Consider the following 25107-nt stretch of genomic DNA (forward strand, 5'->3'; position numbering starts at 1 on the left):
AATTATTTAACTGTAACTTAAATACATCACATGACACGTGTGTATTATATAATTAACTATAAACGTATATATAACTTACAAGCGAAGTTTCCGAGGGCTCAAACAGAGGAGGGAAAGGAAAAAGTAGCAGGAGCTGCAAGCTAACCGCACATAACGTAACAACTGAAGCATTTCCTGATTAGCGTCTCTGAACTATGACCTGGCTGAGTCACATGACTAACACAACCAATGAAAACAATTGGCGGCGGTAAACAAGAGAATAATGGATGACCACTAGAGGGAGACATTTACCACAAAATAAATACAAAGTTCTTAGAGAACATGACAGATCTATTGACTGAATATTAACTTCATACCAGCAAGACTTTACTGCAGTTTCAAGGTCTATCTGTAGAATATGTTACGGAGATGAAAAAAAGTAAAGTTAAGTCAACTTATTTTTAAATCAACACTTCCTGCTTTCATTTCAAAATAAAAGCCCTAAAGCGGGTTTTCTTTGCACAGAATTCCTTCATTTGTTAACACGAGGCTTTTATTCTGAAATATGTGCCGGACATTGATGTGGAAAAAGCAGTGACTTGGAAAGCATCATAAATGAATACAGTATGGAGTGTTAATTGTGGATTATTACTATTATTTACTAATTATCACACGTTTCTGAACCTTTCTCTGTCTAAAATAAATATAAATTATATTTATCATGAAGTTAAATGGCCATTAAAAGGCAAACTCTACGCAGAAAGAAAGGGCTGACAGCAGCTGCAGAAACACAGCTGACAGGCAGCGGACACGCAGCCGACACGCAGCCAACAAGCGTCTAGTGTGAACACCAGACTCCTGCATCACGCAGCCACCACGCGACGCAGACGCCACGCGCTCCTGATGCGGGTAGTGTGCCCACGGCTTCAGGCTTTTCTGTGACGTCATGGATTATACTGAGCTGTGATTGGCCCGTCGACCCGGAAAGGTGAGTAGAGATTTAAAATGTCTCAAAAAGACCTCTCTCAAACCAGGAAACTTCACTTTATACCAAATTAATACTTGTTCATATATATTAATATTTCCTGCTGCTATAGAAGAGAGAACCTGTAAGTTAATAAACAAACAAAAAACTTCACTTTATACCAAATTAATATACAGATAGATAGATAGATAGATAGTAACTTTATTGATCCTGAGGGAAATTCAAGTTTCCAGCATCACAGTTCCATAGTGCAAAACATGTTAGTAAAAAGGCAGTAAAAAAGTTAGTAGTACAAAGTACAAAAAATATACCAGATATAAAAATACAAGGAGATGAAGAAAACTGTTAAAAGTGAATATAGTGTAGGTAACAGCTGTGATACACGACTATTAAAAAAGTGAATAAAGTGCAGAAGAGACTGTTAAAGATGAGTATAGTGTATTATTATCTGTCCTGCAGACCGTCCTCCTAGAGAGGTGTTGTACAGTTTGATGGCTCGGGGGACAAAGGATTTATGTTTATATATTAATATTTTCTGCTGCTGGAAGAGAGAATTTGTAGATTAAAATAAAATAAAATAAACTTCACTTTATACCAAATTAATACTTGTTTAATATTAATATTTCTTGCTAAAGAAGAGAGAACCTGTAGGTTAATAAACAAACAAAAAACTTCACTCTAAACCAAAGGAATATATTTTTAAATATTAATATTTCCTGCTTTAAAACAGCAGCCTTTGGCTTTAAGTAAATTCTGATGGTTTTCATTGTTTTCAAACATTTTCTAGACCAAACGATTAATCAATTAATCGATAAAGTAATCCTCAGATGATTCGATAATGAAAATAATCGTTAGTTGCAGCCTCGAACAGAATCTCTTATTTTTTATGCTTAAAAACAAATTAAATTTCAGGTGGAATGTGACTTGAACATGTCCGTTTGAGGAACTAAACATCATCTTAAATTCATGATTAAGGGGTTTTTAAAGCAACATGTTTAAGACACGTCCTGTCTTTCTTTGACGACTAACTGGACTAAGATTTAAGGAACAGCGTGTTCAGATCAGGTTTGTGTGTGATGATGGAAATCTGTTTACTTTAGTTCTTTAGCAGCAGGAGGTTAGAAATACTTCAGGAACCACTCACACTATTTGACTCTTTATTTGACTCTTATCTGAACAATCCTCTCCTGTATATATATATAATGTATGATCGCTCTGTATATACATATCTACCCTCCTATATTCATCCTATAAATATTCACTTAGTCCCATATGCATATAGTTCTATGTACATAATCTCTCTGTGTATAGATATACTAGTTTGCACTCTGGTTAGATGCAAAACTGCATTTTGTTGTACTTGTACTATGTGCAATGACAATAAAGTTGAATCTAATCTAATTATCTGAGGGACTGAATAAACTCCTGTCGCCTTAAATTCTTACGTAAATGTATCAGAAGATTGTGAGCGTGGCGGCAATAAGGGACGCAAACTAAAACAACTGTGCAGTTGAGCATTGACATTAACACATGAAGCAAAACCTGCCCCTCAGGTTACTAAAACATCTAAAGATCTCCAAAAAGAAAAATGACCACAATGCTTCTCTGCAGGGCGACTGTCAGTCTGAACTGCAGGTCTCTGCAGGTCATAAATACACGACCAGATGAACCTCCCGGTGGCTCCTGTGAGCAAAGATGAGCTGCTGGGCCCCTGTGAAAGCCTCGTTCACCCCCAACCTCTCTGAGCAGTGTGTGGCCCCCAGACCGGATTTCAACACAGTAGTGGAGGAAGAATTAAGATCATTTATTAAACCTCTTTTCAGAAACACGGTTCAGCTGAGCTGTGTGTTAAAACTCTGCCTTTAAAAACGCATAAAATGCTGTGCTGGTCTTTTTTCTGAATAGTTTCTAAAAGACGAGGCCTTAACGCGACTAAAACAACACTCCATCATATTGAATGTACATACTTGACTTTGGATTCCTTTTAGTTATCTTATTTACATTGTTATTGATCTTATTTGTTATTATCTTGATCATATTTCATTATTATAATAAAACTACTCCATTTGGAGTCAAAATTATACAATTTAGTTTGGTCTTGCCTCCTCTCTCTCTGATATCGTCCCTGAGTTCTTGGTCAATCCAGGAGGATGATCCAACTTCAATTCTACTGTTCCTTGCTGTGTCCCGTCAAACATCAGCCAAATCTCTCTAACTCTGATTTGAGTCGTAAAATGTCGTCTCAGCCTAAAGACTATTTTGACCAATCGCTCTTATAAAGATCTTGGACAGAGTTTCTGGGCACTTCTCAGTACGTGAAGGTTTTCCGCTGCCATCAGGGTGTCGTCATTGACGATTCTGGTCTGGTATGAGCTAGAAATCAACATTAGAGTTGAACTGAACACTAAATGAACTCTCGTTCCGTCCGTGTGTTCAGGAATGGAGTCGTGTGGCATCCACGAGACGACCTACAACAGCATCATGAAGTGCGACGTGGACACCCGTAAGGACCTGTACACCAACACCATGCTGTCCGGTGGCACCACCATGTTCCCCGGCATCGCTGACCGCATGCAGAAAGAGATCTCCGCCCTGGCCCCACCCACCATGAAAATCAAGGTAGTTATTTTTTTCACTCAGATTCATTTAGAATCATTTTTTTTTAGGAAAGGGTGCTTTAGACAAACCTTTTAGTCCTTCGGCCTGCAGGTCTAACTTCAAGGTGTTGTCTCCTGACTTGGTCTTTAACCTCTTTTACCTGACAAACCTGGTACCCAAACTTAATAAAATGCTGTGGTGGTCTTTTTTCTGAATTGTTTTCTTTTTTTTTTATTGATGTTCTACTGTGCACAATGGTAGAATGTGATGATGCTCAATGGTAGAATGTGATGATGCTCAATGGTAGAATGTGATGATGCTCAATGGTAGAATGTGATGATGCACAATGGTAGAATGTGATGATGCTCAATGGTAGAATGTGATGATGCTCAATGGTAGAATGTGATGATGCTCAATGGTAGAATGTGATGATGCTCAGGGTAAAGGTCATGGTCAAAGGCTCCATTGTGGTCTCATAGCCTCCTGTAGTGGATATCAGGAATATTTTAGAGCCAGATTCTCTTTCAAGAGGTAGAAAACCAATTTGGCACACTTGAGGTATCCAAGTGTGCCAGATGGAGAGTCCTCCTGGTCCTATCCTGACTAAAACCTTTATAGAATCTATGTGCTTTGTGTTATTTATATCTGCTTTGGCTCAGTTGTAGTCGAGGAGTTGCTGAATGAATTCAGTGGCGTCTCTGTGCACGGCATCATTGCTATAATGGTCCTATCCACTGTCTAAATGTACATTTTTTCCTTTGGTTCTTCACAGTTTATTCAGGCAGAGTAACAGTCACAATGTTACTGACTCTGGGGATGAATCCTCTGAGGTCTTACCTATCCATAGAGACCAAGATCCTGCAGATAGACCTGCTAGTTGTGGAGATATTACAGATTTATTTTGGGTATGTCTGTTTAGGAGAACCACACCTTCCAGCAACCTATAGGGATAAAGTTCTGCAAAGAACGCGTCACTTAAGTAGGCTAAAATAATGTATTAAAAAGTATTAAAAGTAGTAGTACTATCCATTCATCCATTATCTGTAACGTGGGCGGGGCTGGAGCCGATCCAAGCTGGCTTTAGGCGAAGGCGCAGTACACCCTGGACAGGTCGGTAAAAGTACTAATTGTGAATTGTTGTACTATTACATCATATTACTGGACTATTATTATTACTCATGCATTGTTGTGTAAACAGCATAGTTGTAGTAGTTGAGGTGGAGCTACTGTTTGTTAACTACTGTGTACACTGTTGGGCGGTTCTATCTGGAACAAAGACTCTTGTTTTATGAGCTCGTCACATGTTGTTGTTTGGAAGGTAACTAACGCTGCCAACTAAAGAGAGTGAAAAAATACAATATTTCCCTGAATATGTAGCAGAGAATAAAAGTACAAGTGACTCAAAGTTCTGCCCCCTACTGGACTCTATTGGTAAAACTCTCCTCCAATCACGAGCACGCATTCGCCCGCTGAAAATATGCATAATCGTAGCCGATCAATCAGGACGTGCCTGCCGGAACACATGTGCATCAAAACATCCGTAATCAAATCCGGTCATTAGCATGCAACAGGCTCTTACTTTATGTTTTTAATAAATAGTGAGTCAGGAGCAGCCGGGATGTTTCTCTCAAACGTCAGTCGTCTCCAGAGGTGGAAGAAGTACTCAGATACTTGTACTTAAAGGTCCCATATCGTGCTCATTTTCAGGTTGTATTTTGTGTTTCAACTAGAACATGTTTACATGCTGTTGTGTTAAAAAAAAAAGCTAATTTCGGCCGCTTATATCCGCGACCTCATTCTTTCGGTCACTACCCAAAGCTCATGGCCATAGGTGAGGGTTGGAACGTAGATGGACCGGTAAATCGAGAGCTTTGCCTTCCGGTTCAGCTCCCTTTTCACCACAACAGCCCGGTACAGCGTCCGCATAATTGCGGACACTGAACCACTCGTGAACGAGACCCAGAGATTCTAAAACTCCCTCGCTTGGGTCAAAGACTCACTCCCCACCTGGAGGGCCAAGTCCACCGGTTTCCAGCAGAGAACCATTGGCCTCAGACTTGGAGGTACTGACTCTCATCCCGACCGCTTCGCACTCGGCTGCAAACCGCCCCAGTGTGCAGCTGAATGTCACGGTCCGATGAAGTCAGCAGAACCACATCATCTGCAAAGAACAGAGACGCAACACCCGCTGTAAACGTGTTTGACTTGGTGCCGAGTATACGGACGCAGCTCTCACTTTTGTTATGCAAGGACCGGATGGCTCGTAACAACGACCCCGGTACATAGATTTTGTCACGCTGAATAGTAATACTTGTTTAAACTTGGAACATCCTTCTCCGAGCTGCATGTAAGCAAACATGCACAAGAATTGTTGTTGTTGTTTTTTTTGAGTAAGCCTTTAACGTTTATGGGTTTTTTTCCGTTTCCGCCTCCCTATATGAAGTCGGATCCCGTAGAGGCGTTTACTTTCAACCATAATTCCAACTGTAACCTTAGAATGTTATATGGTTCACTGTGTTAGTTGTTTATTTGTATATCTACTGAAGTTGTGTTTGCTGTTTAAGTTCAGAATATCAGTGTACCCGGTTAGGGCCGAACTGAATATATGTATTCATTGTGTGCAATATTAATGCCAATCATGCAATATTACTTCCTTTTCTGTTTTTCAGCTTACTTTTTAAAAATCTTTTTATACTTTTTTATTTTACTTATCTTATTTACTCATTTTACTAAATGTATCTTACTTAATTGTTATTCTATTAGGCACTGGTGCTAGAAATAGTACTTTTTATTTCATACACTTGAACTTGTTGTAATTTTTGAGCAATCTCTGACACAAGAATTTCCGTCGGGATTAATAAAGTTGTATCTTACCTTATCTTATCTTATCTTATAAAGGTAAAAATTAAAAGAAAATGGATTTATATTTAATAATTTAAGAATAAAAATGTAAATGAATATGTGACATGTATAAAAAATATTGATATATCCGTCCATGTAAGGCGAGCTCACCTCGTAGCCCGTCTTCGTAACATTACTTTATATTCTATGTAGCCACAGATCATCATCAGTCATTGATTAGTTGTGTTATTGTTCTGTCATGAGCTCTCTTATCTGACGCATTCACAATTCTGATAAAAATGCATTTTTGTTTCTCGTGTAATGCTATAACCCATGATAAATCTTGACTGCAACTATTCACATGAAATAAATCTTAATTTTCAAACAGTCCTGGTAATTGTGAAAAAGAAATTGTGCAATAAACCCATATTTGAAGCTGATAAGAGACACATATGTGGAAGTAGGAAAAAATGCAGTTGTCCTGTGAAAATAACAAAATTGTTTTTTCTTATTTTAGTTTTTTACTGTTACTCAGCTCCTGTCTGATTGTTCCTGAAGCAGCTGCAGAATGTGGACCGTCGGGTTTGGCAGATGTCAGCGTTGTGATTAGCATCAGTGAAGGCAGCAGGTAATCACTGATGTCTCTGCATACTGGGCCCACATTGTGCAGCGTTACATGAGAATAGGTGAGTTTCACTCAGACAAATGCAAACTAGATGATGGTGATGAAGAAGAGGCCTGAACAGACAAGTTAGCTAAAGATATTCACTTTAAACTTTCTGTTTTTTAAGCACCTTGTTGGCTCTTTAAAAATGTATTTTTTCTCCAAACAAAGAGCAGCTTTATTTTTCTATGGATGTGTTTTGTGAACATTAAAGAAGCAATGCTTTGGTAGATTCTAGATGTTTAATATAGCTTAATCTTAACTGTCTGAACGTAGAGCAATGTTAGGCCCACTTTATTAAAATATGAGGCAGGTTTTACTCTAAATATTTTTATCATTGCCAAAAAATCCCCACATAACCCCCCTTAAAACCACAATTTGTAATTTTTACAATTTCTTTTCTATGCGTTAAACAAATATAACACCTCATCTTCCTCGGTTTTACCATCTACATTCCTGAGATGCAGGACTCTGGCTTTGAATAAGACTAAATGAAAGTGACATTTAATTCACATTAACATGTACTTTAATTGATGTGTTATGCTTTGCTAACACATGTTCTAATAACAGGAAGTTGTTGACGTAACAAATCAAACCAAAGCAAGTTTAAATAATTATAAGATGTAGATCAAAACCTTCTCTTTATATTAATCTCTTGGTGAGATCTTGCCAGCCTACATAGAGATTATTTCTATATATGCATATTATACGTCCCCAGAGACCTTAAACAGAAATTTGGGTGCACACTAATGTTCATGTATCAGTAATCCTTATATCTTTTAATAGGCCTATATGTTTTTAATCTACTTAAAGTGTATTACACCTTTTAACATCACCACATGTTGAGATCAATCATATCCATTCATTTACTGTGCAGTAAGTACACATATATCTACATATATGTAGGCCTGTCTGTTGTAGTGTTTGTACACCTACATGTTATGATAACAAGGTGTATCTATGTTGTGTAATCGGTTTGTTCATTTTAACTCAGTGGTTTATATCATATCGGTGTTTAGTACCGTTCTGCAGCGGATGAAGTTCATTTTGTGTTTCTGTGTTAATTATATTTTTGATTATCACATAAGATGACATCAAATTATGCTTCTGCTATTGTTCTCTTTAAGGTAAGAACTGCCGTTGTCCTTAAAGACTAAATACAGTCATTTAATGAATTCAGGTACGGCGTTTTTTAAATTAAATATTTGCCTCAAGTTTTTTGATCAGGGATGTTGCTGTTAACATGTCTTAAACCTCTTGGCACCAGGACGGCCCATTCGAGTCCATTTCTTAAGGTTTCAAAGAATAAATAAGGAGCGTCCATCAGAGTATGGTTAGACAATTTAGGGACAATGGAAGAAATCTTTAGAATTGACAAAATACATCAATATATCAGAAAGTATGTAGGTGGAAAAGGGTGTGGCCAAATTCATAGATATTGTATTTGGAACACAGGAGGGAAAAATATAGAATTACTTTTTCACTGAATCAAAACTTTAGCACCACCATGTGGCCATTTATGGATCAAAAGGCAAGAAAGTTTAAAGATTTACCCTTTTATTGCATTTCTTTATTTAAAAGACAAGAGGTGTAGGTTTGGCTTTGAAAGTTTTTCAAAACAAAGTTAATGCCATTCCTGCATTTTCTTTTTAATGAAGCTGGTTATTAAACTTTCCAAATTAATGTTAAATAAAATTAGAAATGCCATGCACATTGCAGTATAATGACATTTGTTCATTATTTTTCAGTCAAGAGTACTTTCCTTTACTGCAATCTTAATTCTGGCATTATTTTGGGAGAATGACTAAACACAGAAAGTGATCTAGGAGTAGATTCACCTGAAGGTTTTTAGTGTGTAAATCAAACTGAAGGCAATGATTATGTGCTTTGATGTAAAGCATCTGTAGTGATAGGAAAACTTCAAATGCACAAAACACATTTTAAGATTTGTGAAACTCATAGCAAATAACGACGAGAGAAGTTGTAAATATCAAAATGTTGGCATTTTATTGATCAGGAAACACTCCTGTTGAATATTGACACAACTCGACTCCGACAGAGTCAAATCGACAGAACGGCCGAGGAGAAAAGCAGAATGTTGATGTGCAAATTTATTGCATTCGGTTGTGAAAGAGGTAGAAAGACACGGGTAGAAAGAGATGTTTAGTGATAATACTGTTTGTTTTCTTTGACCATCAGTAGTTAATCACCAGAAGGAGTGAAAGTTGTGAGCAGAATTCGAGGAACATGTTCAGAAATGGTGTTTGTAGGAGGTTCAGCGATTTGCTGCTCCGTTAGTCTGTTCACTCAAGATAAACCAGAGACCGTCCGAGTTGGATGGAGCAGTTGGAAAGCATGGCAACGTCCCCGCCGGGGCAGAAGAGGACGTGGAGCTTTCTAGAAGCACTTGCGGTGGACAATGGAGGGGCCGGACTCGTCGTACTCCTGCTTGCTGATCCACATCTGCTGGAAGGTGGAGAGGGAGGCCAGGATGGAGCCGCCGATCCAGACGGAGTACTTCCTCTCTGGGGGAGCGATGATCTGGAGAGGAGGAGAAAAACAGGTGGGAAGCATGGTTAATATCTACAGCAAAAGCCTTAATGTACTCTTATTTAAGATTTCTGGACTTGCAAAAAAATATTACACAGGTTTTTATTACACGTCAAAGCCAATTGACCCTCAAGTGGACCTCAAGTTAAACTGATAATGTGACATTAAACTGAATGTTTGTTCTCTGTAGATTTCAGATCAGATACTCTAGTTAGTCCACTGGGGGGCAGTACAGCCTTTAAAGACCAAGTCAGCAGACAACACCTTGACTTGGACCTGCAAGCAGGCTGAAGGACTAAAGAGTTATATCTACTGGACCCTTTCCCTTCATTAACCTAAGTGAAAGAATAACTACCTTGATTTTCATGGTGGGTGGGGCCAGGGCGGTGATCTCTTTCTGCATGCGGTCAGCGATGCCGGGGAACATGGTGGTGCCACCGGACAGCACGGTGTTGGCGTACAGGTCCTTACGGATGTCCACGTCGCACTTCATGATGCTGTTGTAGGTCGTCTCGTGGATGCCAGCCGACTCCATTCCTGAACACGCAGATGGAACGAGAGTTCATTTAGTGTTCAGTTCAACTCTAATGTTCATTTCTAGCTCAGACCAGACTCATCAAAGGACTAGGCAGCTTGTTTTTTAATTATTTAAAGTCCGTGTTAACCCACCAAGGAATGAAGGCTGGAACAGCGCCTCGGGGTCGCGGAACCGCTCGTTGCCGATGGTGATGACCTGTCCGTCGGGAAGCTCGTAGCTCTTCTCCAGAGAGGAAGAGGAAGCTGCCGTCTGCATCTCCTGCTCGAAGTCCAGAGCCACGTAGCTTAGCTTCTCCTTAATGTCGCGCACGATCTCACGCTCGGCTGGAGTTCAAGAGTGGAAATATTTGAGTTACAAAAGGACTAAAACAAGATGCAAATATTCAGGAAGACATTCAGGAGCGTCGCCTCTCGACCTTAGACTTCAAGTTAGAGGCTCCAGATTATAAATTGGGCGTATAGCATTTGTTTAAGGGAGTAAAACTCGTACCAGTGGTGGTGAAACTGTAGCCTCTCTCAGTGAGGATCTTCATCAGATAGTCGGTCAGATCTCTGCCAGCCAGATCCAGACGGAGGATGGCGTGAGGCAGAGCGTAACCCTCGTAGATGGGCACAGTGTGGCTGACACCGTCACCGGAGTCCATCACAATACCTGCAAGACAGAAAACACCCAGTTACAAAAAGGAAAAGACTTTTCTGGTCAGTCTGATCAGCAATAGTCATCGTTCAACCCTGAAACGTGTTCGGCTGCAGTCCCTTTAATGGCCACTAGATGTTGCACCAAGAGCACAGACTACTGAATGAATAACCCAACGTGTTGGGAAATACAAGTTATTTTGGATGTAAGAAGTCTGAATTTGTCACAAATTGGCTTTTGATAGACAAAGATGTTCTATTTTAGAGAGAAATGTTTGAGTTCTCACCTGTGGTACGACCGGAGGCGTACAGGGACAGGACGGCCTGGATGGCCACATACATGGCAGGACAGTTGAAGGTCTCGAACATGATCTGGACCAAAGAGAAAACACAACAGGTGTTCACTGCTGAAGACCAAAACAAAAACACAAAAACAACCTGTAGTTCGTTCCAACTGGTTTTGAAGAAAGTGTGAACACACCTGTGTCATCTTCTCCCTGTTGGCCTTGGGGTTGAGTGGAGCTTCGGTCAGCAGGACTGGATGCTCCTCAGGTGCAACACGGAGCTCGTTGTAGAAGGTGTGATGCCAGATCTGCAGGACAGAGATTCTTACACATCAATATTATGCTGAAGTGGGCCATTCTGCATTATGAGTGAGTTTACTCTCAGTACTGTTAGGTAAAGGTTTTTGCAGGACTTTCTTGTTAAACAGTGTTTCTTCACGATGGTAATGCTACTCTTACTTAAAGGTGCATCTAGCGGTGAGGTTGCAGATTGCAACCAACTGAGACCTTATTGAATTTCTCCCGTGTGCCAAGCATGTAGGAGAACTACGGTGGCTGACGCGAAAACATGTATGACCCTCTCTAGAGCCAGTGTTTGGTTTGTCTGTTCTGAGCTACTGTAGAAACATGGCAGCTGGCTCTCCATGTAGATCATGGATGTATAAAGAGAACTGGATCCAGCGTTGGAGGCGGGGCCCAACATTCATTCCTATGAAATTTGCTCATAGGAGCATGAAGCCAAAATGGCTCGACTTCCAACTGGAAAAGTACCCGGATCTTGCGACGATCTTCCGCATCTATTGGGCCCATGGAGCAGGCGCAGTAGCGTCCGCTCGGTCACGGGGTCAAAGCCGTCGTCAAGGCTTGCTAACTCCGCCCCGCAGCCCTCGCTCCAGAGCTCATTCACATGAACGGACGAAGGGAAATAACTCTGGATTCAGCTATTAGTGCATTTTACAACTTTTAGGACCTAATGATTTAAAAAAGGACTTTTAGAGTATTCATACTGGGAAGTTGATTCACCTAAAAAAAATGATCTGCTGAGTTACAGACGTCTCTTTCCCAATGTATGTCTATGGGAAAAAGTCTTTTTTGGGCCCAATGGCATCACGTGACAGACAGTTTTTTTTGTTGGTGAATAAATGCTACAACTCCTCAAGACCTAAGCCAACTTCCCGTATCCTGCAACACCGGCTCAGACTCTCTTAAGGTGGACTGTTAAGTTGGACCAGATGTTCTCTGAGCTGAGCTCCAGGTGTGTAAACGTGACGTAAATGTCTTTACCTTCTCCATGTCGTCCCAGTTGGTGACGATGCCGTGCTCGATGGGGTACTTCAGGGTCAGGATGCCTCTCTTGCTCTGGGCTTCGTCTCCCACGTAGCTGTCCTTCTGTCCCATTCCCACCATCACACCCTGCACACAAACACACCTTTACAGTCACACTGCGTTTACCTGGTGGGTTAGATTTTAAACGTCATCATGCTGGCGTTGGTACCTGATGTCTGGGGCGACCGACGATGGAGGGGAAGACGGCGCGGGGGGCGTCGTCACCGGCGAAACCGGCCTTGCACATGCCGGAGCCATTGTCAACAACCAGGGCAGCAACGTCGTCTTCCATTTCTGAAAGCAAACATTTACATTAAAGCTTATTTTTCTCCCATAATGCACCATAAATAGTTCCTGTGGTCTCAGTAAACTCTTTATAGTTAATCACCTGAAAACTGAATTAATAAATGATCCATGAGTTTTGGTATCGATACAAAACGCTCAAAAACAGCATAGTGGATAAAAGAAATAATTTTTAAGTATAATAAGAAGCTTTAACCGTTTTAAGAAAATTTGTCAGAAATAAGCGGTGTGGAAGTGACCGGGATCACACCATAAATAGCTGATAATTATTTAAAGTAAGGGTTTTTAAAACCATAAATAATACCAGAAGTTTAGTCAGAAATAAGCAGTTATGTAATGTTTTCCTGCCGGCTCACTACTGACTTCTGGAAACTCAACGGTTACAAAATCCAGAGTAGTGATGCAACGCCATCCGGTATGACGAGGAGTCTCGAAGTTGCACAAATTTCTCAGCTCTGATTTCAACACACTTAAAGTGAAATTAACAAAAACAGAAACGTGCATCCACATATTATTCTGATGCAGGTCACTGGGATGACCGTTGGGTTTTTTTGTGGGCCCTTCAAGTCGTCCAACCTGATAACCCATGTGACTTTTTTTTAACCCTTTCAGATCCCCTTACCAATCGAATGGACTTTCTACTGTCATCTGACTCCACCCAAATGCAACAACTGATTTGACTGGATGTCTATAAGCCAATCAAGTGGTCCACATCATCAGGTAGAGCCACGCCCTCGCTTTCAGCAAGCATGGCCGACCAGACACGAGTCTCAGGGTATGACACTAACTGGAGCTGCGGTCGTGCGTTGCGATTTGCTCAAATTTCGGCGAGTGCAGATCAGATTTTACTGCACATGTTGATGAAGCAGCCTTTTTCCAATAGGCCTTGTAGGCGACGAGGAAGTGTAAAGTGAACTTTTATCCATTAATCATTTGGTTAAAAGTACATCATTTGTGTTAAATGTTATATTATTCATACAAGATTGATTGTTTCTACTCATGATTAAAAATATCCGTCCAAGGGGATGTTTGAAGCTGATAATGCATCCTATTGATTATATTCACTATCTAACTCCAGAAAACAGGATGTTTAGAGTACAACATATGCAATGTGTTTTTAAAGCATCACTTTATTCATGACCAGTCATTAACCATGAAAATAAATGTGTTTAATATATATATAAATAAAATGATTTAGGAGTGCATTGTGAGTAGCTAATAAGTTGCTTCAAGACATTTGCAACAAGTCCAGACAGGACATGAACCACTCCCGTTTAGCAAACTCTACACAACTCTTCAGCAACATCTTTATGCTTTTATGATGCAACATGCGTTTAACATCTTTAACTGCACCCTTTTTACGTTGAGAGGAGTTTATCTGCAGCGTGCAGTCGGTTATAGAGCGACAAAGTGAATGAAGTTGTGGTAATTCAGGTTGAGTTGAGGGTCTGAAACAGGTTGATGCAGTAAAAGGAGCAGCCATCCCCTCAGGACATTCACACACAACTGGAACTGTTACGCAACTCAAACTAAAATGTAAGAATTCCCCCACACACCATCACACAATACCTGCACACACAGCAGTGCAGATTAATGTAGGAATATGTATTTGATGTGTCTTTTATTTTGTTTGTATGTTATGATTTTGTAGATATTTTTTTAATTGATTTATTTGTATTATAATATTATTTTGCATATATGAGTTATTTTTATTATAATATCATTTTGTATATAGGAGTTATTTTAATGGATTTCTTTTGATTATATTAATATTATTTTGCATATAGGTTTATTCAATTTGTTGACCAAAATGTGACAATGTTCATTTAAAAAAAAAAAAAAAAAAAAAAAAACTACTTACAAAAAAAGAAAATGTAAAACTCCCAACAAGCCCCAGTTTGTAAAGAAATCTTTCATAATGCACCACGGAAACTGATGTTTCCTCCTTTTAACAAACCACAGAGTGACTTCACAGTGAAACCATTCTTAAAAAAAGAGAACTTTACTGTTAACACTACGGATGTATTTCATTCTTCAGTGTCTCATCGGTTTATAACTTGAAAAGTAAGTAAAGCGGCACAATTAAATCAACAAATCGCATTATGGCATATAATCACAGGAGGTGTGACAAACATACAATTTTTTAAATTAAATATTATGCAGAGATAAGAAAACATCTTTGTTTGGTGCAGATCCTGCAAGAATCACACCATGTGTGTCTTAAAATAAATACAAATTATGTTAAAAAGGATCATATTGAAATTGCAGTCAAAAATAATAAATACATTTAATAAAAATAAGTGCTTTTTATTCATTTTGTGTTCTTTAAGCTGCAGGTTTACCGGATTGGGAGTCAACATCCTCATACTTGCACTGAGCGCTTCCGGATTAACCCTTTAAGGGCTCGTTTGTTGCAGAAATACTTCTCAGGAAGTTTCATCTTTATGCAAAAACACACTTTTAAACAGCTTTTTAACAGCTCGTCGTGTTTAAAGTCAGACTCTCTGCATTTAAAGAGTTACAACTACAATCTGCTGCTTTCAAAGTTCCACATATAGGAGACATTTGACAGATTTCTACAGTTTTAAAAGCTGTCTGAGCAGAGCTGGAATCTGTGTCCTGTAGTAGTTCAGCTGCTGCTGCTGCTTCTTACCTGTGCAGGTGAGCTGGGTGTTTCTTCTCTTGGTGTCGGTGGTGAGGTCGTGCGTGTCTTTCTGCCCCAGCTGTGCGCGGTGAATGCAGCATCACGAGCCAAACCCGCACAGCCTTTATGCGCGCTGGCGGTGACTCACTCTGCATGGTGTCCATAAAAGGTAACGTTCTCTCAGCTCGGCCTCTGATTGGTCCAGGTGAACAGCTCGGCCTCTGATTGGTCCAGGTGAGCAGGATCCCTCAGGTTCCCCCAGCTCGGCCTCTGATTGGCTGGAGGAGACATCTGTCAGCGGGGGGGGGGGGGGTAGAAACCAGTTTATAGAAAAAGAGGAAGAGCCCTCAGGGTTTTCTGTGACGTCATGGATTATACTGAGCTGTGATTGGCTCGTCGGCCCGGAAAGGTGAGTAGAGATTTAAAATGACCTCTCTGAAACCAGGAAACTTCACTTTATACCAAATTAATACTTGTTCATATATATGAATATTTCCTGCTGCTAGAAGAGAGAAGCTGTAAGTTAATAAACAAACAAAGAACTTCACTTTATACCAAATTAATATATAGATAGATAGATAGATAGATAGATAGTAACTTTATTGATCCCGAGGGAAATTCAAGTTTCCAGCATCACAGTTCCATGGTGCAAAACATGTTAGTAAAAAGGCAGTAAAAAAGTTAGTAGTACAAAGTACAAAAAATATACCAGATATAAAAATACAAAAACTGTTAAAAGTGAATATAGTGCAGGTAACAGCTGTGATACACGACTATTAAAAAAGTGAATAAAGTGCAGAAGAGACTGTTAAAGGTGAGTATAGTGCATTATTATCTGTCCTGCAGACCGTCCTCCTAGAGAGGTGTTGTACAGTTTGATGGCTCGGGGGACAAAGGATTTATGTTTATATATTAATATTTCCTGCTGCTAGAAGAGAGAATTTGTAGATTAAAATAAAATAAAATAAACTTCACTCTAAACCAAATGAATATATGTTTAAATATTAATATTTCCTGCTTTAAAACAATGAGCTGAATCTCATATTAAGATCTGTTTGTTTGTTTGTTTGTTTTAACCTGTGTTGCAGTTTATTGTTTCCCTTTTTTTTACAATAATAATAATAATAATAATTTTCTTGCACAAAGTCACTCTAATGCTTTATTTGACCTGAAAGTCACTCAGTTTCTTCTCGTTGTAAAAACTAAAATAACATTTTGACCATGTTCGGATCAACCAGAGGACCATGGGGACCAGAGCTCCAGGGAAAGATGGACCTACTTTTAATTTGACTTTTAATTCTCAGGAAAGAAAAGTGAATAATTCTAATAACTCACCTGAACTTTCTCTGGTATGAACTCATCAGTTTTTATTTATTTTTGCTCCTGAGTATTTCTCTCTCCTTCTCTCACTCACTGAAGGTTCTTTCAGACACAACGGCGACGACGCCACCACTGACCTCTGAAACAAGTTATTTTCCAACAGTTTGCATCGCGACACGACGGCTTTCCACTGCGTTGAGCTTAGCCCGACTTCAGGGCGCTGCTCGCTGTGATACGTGGCGAACCATATAGGCCTTTGGCTTTTAGTAAATTCTGATGGTTTTCATTGTTTTCAAACATTTTCTAGACCAAACGATTAATCAATTAATCGATAAAGTAATCCTCAGATGATTCGATAATGAAAATAATCGTTAGTTGCAGCCTCGAACAGAATCTCTTATTTTTTATGCTTAAAAACAAATTAAATTTCAGGTGGAATGTGACTTGAACATGTCCGTTTGAGGAACTAAACATCATCTTAAATTCATGATTAAGGGGTTTTTAAAGCAACATGTTTAAGACACGTCCTGTCTTTCTTTGACGACTAACTGGACTAAGATTTAAGGAACAGCGTGTTCAGATCAGGTTTGTGTGTGATGATGGAAATCTGTTTACTTTAGTTCTTTAGCAGCAGGAGGTTAGAAATACTTCAGGAACCACTCACACTATTTGACTCTTTATTTGACTCTTATCTGAACAATCCTCTCCTGTATATATATATAATATATGATCCCTCTGTATATACATATCTACCCTCCTATATTCATCCTATAAATATTCACTTAGTCCCATATGCATATAGTTCTATGTACATAATCTCTCTGTGTATAGATATACTAGTTTGCACTCTGGTTAGATGCAAAACTGCATTTTGTTGTACTTGTACTATGTGCAATGACAATAAAGTTGAATCTAATCTAATTATCTGAGGGACTGAATAAACTCCTGTCGCCTTAAATTCTTACGTAAATGTATCAGAAGATTGTGAGCGTGGCGGCAATAAGGGACGCAAACTAAAACAACTGTGCAGTTGAGCATTGACATTAACACATGAAGCAAAACCTGCCCCTCAGGTTACTAAAACATCTAAAGATCTCCAAAAAGAAAAATGACCACAATGCTTCTCTGCAGGGCGACTGTCAGTCTGAACTGCAGGTCTCTGCAGGTCATAAATACACGACCAGATGAACCTCCCGGTGGCTCCTGGGAGCAAAGATGAGCTGCTGGGCCCCTGTGAAAGCCTCGTTCACCCCCAACCTCTCTGAGCAGTGTGTGGCCCCCAGACCGGATTTCAACACAGTAGTGGAGGAAGAATTAAGATCATTTATTAAACCTCTTTTCAGAAACACGGTTCAGCTGAGCTGTGTGTTAAAACTCTGCCTTTAAAAACGCATAAAATGCTGTGCTGGTCTTTTTTCTGAATAGTTTCTAAAAGACGAGGCCTTAACGCGACTAAAACAACACTCCATCATATTGAATGTACATACTTGACTTTGGATTCCTTTTAGTTATCTTATTTACATTGTTATTGATCTTATTTGTTATTATCTTGATCATATTTCATTATTATAATAAAACTACTCCATTTGGAGTCAAAATTATACAATTTAGTTTGGTCTTGCCTCCTCTCTCTCTGATATCGTCCCTGAGTTCTTGGTCAATCCAGGAGGATGATCCAACTTCAATTCTACTGTTCCTTGCTGTGTCCCGTCAAACATCAGCCAAATCTCTCTAACTCTGATTTGAGTCGTAAAATGTCGTCTCAGCCTAAAGACTATTTTGACCAATCGCTCTTATAAAGATCTTGGACAGAGTTTCTGGGCACTTCTCAGTACGTGAAGGTTTTCCGCTGCCATCAGGGTGTCGTCATTGACGATTCTGGTCTGGTATGAGCTAGAAATCAACATTAGAGTTGAACTGAACACTAAATGAACTCTCGTTCCGTCCGTGTGTTCAGGAATGGAGTCGGCTGGCATCCACGAGACGAATTACAACAGCATCATGAAGTGCGACGTGGACATCCGTAAGGACCTGTACGCCAACACCATGCTATCCGGTGGCACCACCATGTTCCCCGGCATCGCTGACCGCATGCAGAAAGAGATCACCGCCCTGGCCCCACCCACCATGAAAATCAAGGTAGTTATTTTTTCACTCAGATTAATGGATGACTTCAATCATTTTTTTTTAGGAGAGGGTGCTGTAGACAAACCTTTTAGTCCTTCAGCCTGCAGGTCTAACTTCAAGGTGTTGTCTCCTGACTTGGTCCATCCATTCATCCATTATCTGTAACGTGGGCGGGGCTGGAGCCGATCCCAGCTGGCTTTAGGCGAAGGCGCAGTACACCCTGGACAGGTCAGTAAAAGTACTAATTGTGAATTGTTGTACTATTACATCATATTACTGGACTATTATTATTACTCATGCATTGTTGTGTAAACAGCATAGTTGTAGTAGTTGAGGTGGAGCTACTGTTTGTTAACTACTGTGTACACTGTTGGGAGGTTCTCAAACGTCAGTCGTCTCCAGAGGTGGAAGAAGTACTCAGATACTTGTACTCAAAGGTCCCATATCGTGCTCATTTTCAGGTTGTATTTTGTGTTTCAACTAGAACATGTTTACATGCTGTTATGTTAAAAAAACAAACTTTAATTTTCCTTGTACTGTCTGCCTGAATATACCTGTATTTACACTCCATTTTAATGCATTTCAACGGAATTGCAACAGAATTGCTTTTTTTGCGTTGGTTGTATCTAGTGAAGCCCGTCTGTTCAACAGTGTTGATCGCGGTCGGGAGGCTGAGGCAGGAAAAGCCAACACTAGGATCAGCATTGATTCATGGAGAGACCTTGGTCTGGTCAGCTAACATTACTGCCAAGCAGCTGAAATATAGAGTGATATTGTGCTTTTAGCTGACGTGTGTCTCCTCACTGTGTTGAGTGATGCTCCTTCATGTCTATGTAGAGCGAGCACAAGCGCCAGCAACAGGACGCTGACTTTAGTTGACTTAACGGACACAGGTGAAGCTGTTAACAAGACATTTCTGATTCTTACTAACACTCCCTTTAAGTGCAGTACTTGAGTCTCAGATATTTATTATCAAAAGCTCAAAATGTAAAGAAACTCTTGTACACTTTTCTACTTATATGAAGAGTACTTTTTAACTTTTTCCAAAAGTTCCACATTGCAGAGCTTTGTCTTCGGTACGTGTAGATTACAGTCATGTAAGCGACTGAAATCCCAATTTATTGCTCCCTATAAAGAGTTGTTTAGAAACGGTGAGGAAGCACTGGAGAATGTAAATCATGTAAATCTATCAGAGTTTGTCCGTCAGGTTCTTGGTCCTGCCAGTTGAGATGTTATCTGATGTTAAACCTTGAAACCAGGACCTCCGGGTGGGCCGTTTGTTTTGGTTTCAAGCTGCAAGTAAATCCTGTGAATCCGGACCGTCGACGTGAGTTTACAAGAGTTTGACTCATTACAATATTCATTCTCCTCTGTTGTCTCCTCTTCATTGGTTGATTATTCATCATTTGACACACTGAAGTTTGGCTTGTTCGGAATCTTCTGGAAACTTTGGAGTTTCCACTAGAAGTTGTGAGTTAAAGGACCCACGTGGGCCAGAGTGGTTTAGGCCCATCAGCTGCTTCGGCCGGACCTCATCCAAAACCGTTGTTCCTGGTGGACTTTAAACCAACCGCCGGTGCTGAGGTGAACCAAATACCGCTGGGCGCAGCAGACGCCTCCATTTGTCCGTGAAGTGGTGCAGCAATATTAGCTTCAAATGTAAAGTAGGAATCAGTCCGAGCAGAGCTAGCAAAACGTAAATTAGCCGTTAGTCCGTCATCTTGGTTATTGTTTCTGGTGCACGCTCATTACATAAAACAACAATGGGCACAAATTGAGGCGAGGACGCCATCGTGTCCCAAACGCTCCGTTTTACACGTCCACACTGATACAAAGTAATTGGAATTTTTAAAAACCTGCACCTTAGAAGTCGTTTTCAAAAATATCCGTTTATTGCGTGTGGACGAGAGGCCAAAACGTAGAGGGAAACATCCGTTTATAAAAATATCTGTGTATGTGTAGACGGGGCCTTAATAACACGAGACGTATTTGAACATATTGAACATGTGTAGCGAGCGGTTCTTGACTTTCAAAAGTTGGCGTCCAGCTCAAGTCCATCGTTGTTCAATGTCATTTCCTGTCATCTCTCTACAATTTTATCTCCAATAAATGTTACACTTCGGAAGTGGTGTAACTTAAGTACGGAAGTTACATGACAAATAAATCAACGTTGACTTCTGGTTTCACGCGGGACATTAACATCGGTCTCCTGGGTGAAAGAGTTCGCCGCTCTTTATACTTCCCAGTTCACAAGTATGTGGATTACATACGACTTCATTTTGTGCCGACCATCAAGAAAAAAATGTGAAATTCGTGTTCATACACACGAATCAATACATTCAATTTCGTGACTGTTTCACAAACTACTGACTGTCTGAACTGAGCAGTTACAGTAGCTGGTGTCTGAGGGGATGTGGATACAGTACAGGTTTCCTGTAAATAGACAACAATTAACCAAATGCTTTACATTCCACGGCGACACAACATCAGTCACCTCTCTGCTGAGACCGGTTTACAGCTGAAAACTGAGGCCGCGTTCACACGGAGGAATCTGACATCTGTCTGCTTCTTTTTAAAAACGGTTCTCAGATTAGAGCTTAATTAAAGCAAACTTCCTAACTACTTAGTCTTAGCCTAACTACTTAGGTTTTGTCACGGAAGTTACGTGACAAAAACTACTTAGTTAGCTTTAGGAAAAGATCGCGGTTTGGGTTTAATTAACTCCGGAAGTGGTGTAACTTAAGTACGGAAATTACGTGAAAAATAAATCAACGTTGACTTCTGGTGAAAGTCTGGTGTTTTTTGACCGACCCATCCACGCCGACCTCCTCCCTAGTGGCGTTCGCCGCTCTTTATACTTCGTGGTTCACGATTACGTGGATTACATACCAATTTCATGTTGACCATCACATCTACATCTATGTACATGAATCAATACATTCAATTTTGTGACTATTTCACAAACTGCTGTGTGACTGAACTGGATCTATCCATCTCTCTTTACTTCATCATTTATTTTCTCTCTGTTGCCTCAAACTTTCTCGGTTTGTTGGTGCTTGTTTTACCTCCCTACCAAGCTGCCGTCTATTTAGATTATTAGATTATCCACCTTCTTCTCTCCTGTTGTCATGTGTTCTTCTTCTTCTTGTCTCATCCTAAACTCATCCTCTTTTACTGCTCAAATAACTACCTATTACCTAACAATAATCATCCATTTGGTTTAATTGAATGATCTATTTTTACAGTGAGGTAGTGTCACTCTGCTCTTTTATAATGTAACACAGTCGACTGCTTCACAATAGTTTTGCATGTCTTTACATTGCAGAGGTGTTCCAGTTATTGTGTCCACACCCTGAAACCTGCAGAGACATGTCAGTACGTTCATTTACAGACACTCGAATGCTCCTCTGTCACTGAATTACGCCTGCGAAGCAACAACAATGTTCTTTTTAAATCTTTTTTCCTTTTATGACTTCTAACTTGTCCAAGCGCTGGAGTAGCGCAGGATTTCAGGGAGTTACCTGAGTGGCCACGCCCCCTACTGTACGTACCAGCGTCTTCTTCTTCTTCTTCCCATCTTTGTCCTTGTAAGGACTTAACTGCTGCTGAAAAATCCAGCAAATGACACACCTGCTGCTGCGGAGGAGGAGGGAAGTTAGAGCCACTAAAGTGAACTTTATGAACTTTACAGATTATACTTTTATACAACTTTTACCTGAAGGATGCCGCTACCAGAGACGTATATATATAGCAAATATTAAGGACGTTTTCAGTATCTTTAAACTATATAAAAGTATATGAGATTAAAATACAGCTAAGGAATAATTTAACGCTCTGGAGGAAAGCCGTTCTTCACAGTGAATATTTCAACTTTTTTGCTCGTACAAGACTTAAAATCTGAGTTTTGCTCGTAAATGAGTATTTTGCACACAGACATAGTGCAGCTGTTTTCCTTATATGGACCTATAACTGCAGCTGAAACTGCACCACATGACACTACGACACGCCTTCTGCACAGGAATCCTGCTGCACTTCAGGTTCACACACAACTTATACTTTTATTTCCACATTTACCTGAAGGAGTCGGGTACAAGAGGTTTTGCAGGTTCTGGTTTCACCTGCAAAATGATACACAGAGCATGTTTCTTTTAAACATATATTTATGGATTTGATATATTTAACACATTGTACATACAACACAAATGAACCTTCGCCCAAATTGAATATATGCCAGTGTATAAAATAATAATATAAAAATTATTATTATTATTATTATAAAAAATATTATTATAAAAAATCTTAAGTGAAAGTTAATAACTAAACATGAAGTTAAAAGGATATATATTAACCATGAAAATATAATGAAGTAAATAAATAAATTAATATAAATTAATAAACAAATAAATAAGTAAATATAGATAAAGAAAATGAAACAATAAAAAATAAAATAAACAAATAAATAAATATAAATAAATAAATATAAATACATAAATAAACAAACAAATAAATAAAAATAAATAAATAGAATAAATACATTTGAACAAATTCCCCAAAACATTTCCCAGATGTCATAAACCTCCAAAGCTTTCTTCAAGTACTGTAATTTTTTAGATACTTTATAGTATCTATTACTATTTTCTGCTACTTTCTAATAGTTACTTTTCATATTAAACACAAAATAAAACCTATCATATATGTATTTTTATAGAGATTACTTCATCTTGAGCTAAACAATAATATCATGTCTATATTAATATAACCAATTCCTCATAATAAGTACTTTTGATACTGAACTCATCTTGCATTTTTTAACTTTTACTTGAGTACTTCTTCCACCGCTGGAGATACACAACGCCCAAATCCTGACATGTTAAAGAGCTGAGAGGAGATTTGGGGATTTGGGGGCACTAAAAAGGGAGTGTACAGTATTTAAAGTACCTGAAAGTAAAGAAAAATACTGCCATTCAGTCATTCTTCACAATAAAAATGATGCCGGTTGTAACGTCGTCGTGGTCCTGCTGCAGATTACTGAAGCGCAGGATGCTCTGAACCAACGTGCCGGTTTTGCCTCGGCACGCTGACCTGTGATCATCGCCCCGGAGCCAGGCAGCGCCGACATTGTGCACATTCTCCGGCTGGTTCAGGCCTGCAGGGAGCCGGGGGAGTGTCAGTCAGTCAGTCTGCCAAACCCAAACACACACTCACTCTGATACTGATTAACATGCAACTGCACAACAAAGACCAAAAAAGGTGTGAACGCAGAGGTGAGGAACTTCCTGGCCGGATGGGAATCCTCCGTCTGTGAAACTCAAACTGCTTTTTTTCTAAAACGTGCAGAGACTTGAAACCTGCAGCAGAGAACACAATCCATCTCAGTCTGCCTTTAACCCTCTGAGACCCACAATAGACCAGATCTAGGGGGTGCTTAGGGGGCGATAGCAGGTCAACAGTAGATGTCACATAGAAGTGGTGTACATCATCTGAAGGCTGGAACCTGAAGATTCATTTGAGATGCAGCTCAACACTGTGTGACAAGTTGTTCTAGTGTATCAGGGTTTAGAACATGATGATAGAAGTATATGATGGTCATCCTCATTCTCTATTATGTCTCATAAGTAGACACCATTTGTTACACAGATTTGGTGCTAAATTTTACCATTTTTTACCACTGGAGAATTGATAAAAATGATCAATAATCCCTCAAAATACCACATTAAGACACCTAGACCTTGAGGAACACCATAGAAAAAGACATGCTGTGATTTGGGATCAAAAACGTTTTGACATTTGGAGATTTCTGCATTTTTCGGTGATTGGATGGCGAGCACTTGTGCTGTGTAAACTGCTCAGAAACCCCCTTATTGATCAATGTAGCTAGGAAAGCCATCCATCCTCTGAATGCTCTAGGTCTCTAGTTTGATCCATCCATCCTCTGAATGCTCTAGGTCTCTAGTTTGATCCATCCATCCTCTGAATGCTCTAGGTCTCTAGTTTGATCCATCCATCCTCTGAATGCTCTAGGTCTCTAGCCTGATCCATCCATCCTCTGAATGCTCTAGGTCTCTAGTCTGATCCATCCATCCTCTGAATGCTCTAGGTCTCTAGTCTGATCCATCCATCCTCTGAATGCTCTAGGTCTGTAGTTTGTGGCTGTAAAGTTTCATGAGGCTGTGATTAACTCGTGGGTACCCATAGAACCCATTTACATTCACATATCTGTAGGTCAGAGGTCAAGGGACCCCTTCTGAAAATGGCCATGCCAGTTTTTCCTTGCCAAAATTTAGCCCAACTTTGGAGCGTTATTCATGACAAG

General features: G+C 39.7%; 4 protein-coding genes across 6 annotated transcripts in view; 3 read left to right on the forward strand and 1 right to left on the reverse strand.

The window, feature by feature from the left end:
* Nucleotides 1-25107, forward strand: part of LOC119492997 (L-rhamnose-binding lectin SML-like) — a 301994-nt gene that overhangs the window by 237059 nt on the left and 39828 nt on the right. Inside the window, exon 1 of one of the 3 annotated variants that reach the window (XM_037777947.1) lies at nt 4585-4672. The exons of the other annotated variants lie outside the window; for them this stretch is intronic. The gene's annotated coding sequence lies outside the window, so the exon portion shown is untranslated. Of the gene's footprint in view, nt 1-4584; nt 4673-25107 lie in introns of those variants that run through there. 3 annotated transcript variants of the gene reach the window in all.
* LOC119493000 (actin, alpha skeletal muscle-like) lies at nt 3155-13452 on the forward strand. The gene is made up of 2 exons (XM_037777953.1): nt 3155-3583; nt 13316-13452. The coding sequence occupies exons 1-2, from the start codon at nt 3404-3406 to the stop codon at nt 13376-13378; spliced, it is 243 nt and encodes an 80-aa protein (XP_037633881.1). The 5' UTR covers nt 3155-3403; the 3' UTR covers nt 13379-13452.
* LOC119492975 (actin-1/2) lies at nt 9049-15514 on the reverse strand. Its single transcript, XM_037777911.1, has 9 exons — nt 15357-15514; nt 12570-12694; nt 12359-12487; nt 11272-11382; nt 11078-11162; nt 10645-10806; nt 10287-10478; nt 9973-10154; nt 9049-9608 (listed from the first exon to the last, which is right to left on the reverse strand). The coding sequence occupies exons 2-9, from the start codon at nt 12690-12692 to the stop codon at nt 9465-9467; spliced, it is 1128 nt and encodes a 375-aa protein (XP_037633839.1). The 5' UTR covers nt 12693-12694; nt 15357-15514; the 3' UTR covers nt 9049-9464.
* On the forward strand, nt 18378-19059 carry LOC119492999 (actin, alpha skeletal muscle-like). The gene is made up of 2 exons (XM_037777952.1): nt 18378-18806; nt 18895-19059. The coding sequence occupies exons 1-2, from the start codon at nt 18627-18629 to the stop codon at nt 18994-18996; spliced, it is 282 nt and encodes a 93-aa protein (XP_037633880.1). The 5' UTR covers nt 18378-18626; the 3' UTR covers nt 18997-19059.

Source organism: Sebastes umbrosus, chromosome 8, assembly GCF_015220745.1.
Source record: "Sebastes umbrosus isolate fSebUmb1 chromosome 8, fSebUmb1.pri, whole genome shotgun sequence".
In the NCBI taxonomy this organism is placed as follows: domain Eukaryota; kingdom Metazoa; phylum Chordata; class Actinopteri; order Perciformes; family Sebastidae; genus Sebastes; species Sebastes umbrosus.

Excerpts from the sequence above, each read along its gene's own strand:
- LOC119493000 (XM_037777953.1), top strand. The coding sequence starts at position 3,404 with ATGGAGTCGTGTGGCATCCACGAGACGACCTACAACAGCATCATGAAG. Across the intron at positions 3,584-13,315 it reads CACCCACCATGAAAATCAAG|ATCCCCTTACCAATCGAATG; the intron begins GTAGTTATTTTT and ends TAACCCTTTCAG.
- LOC119492975 (XM_037777911.1), bottom strand. The coding sequence starts at position 12,692 with ATGGAAGACGACGTTGCTGCCCTGGTTGTTGACAATGGCTCCGGCATG. Across the intron at positions 11,383-12,358 it reads ACTGGGACGACATGGAGAAG|ATCTGGCATCACACCTTCTA; the intron begins GTAAAGACATTT and ends TCTGTCCTGCAG. Across the intron at positions 11,163-11,271 it reads ACAGGGAGAAGATGACACAG|ATCATGTTCGAGACCTTCAA; the intron begins GTGTGTTCACAC and ends TCTTTGGTCCAG.
- LOC119492999 (XM_037777952.1), top strand. The coding sequence starts at position 18,627 with ATGGAGTCGGCTGGCATCCACGAGACGAATTACAACAGCATCATGAAG. Across the intron at positions 18,807-18,894 it reads CACCCACCATGAAAATCAAG|CCTGCAGGTCTAACTTCAAG; the intron begins GTAGTTATTTTT and ends TTAGTCCTTCAG.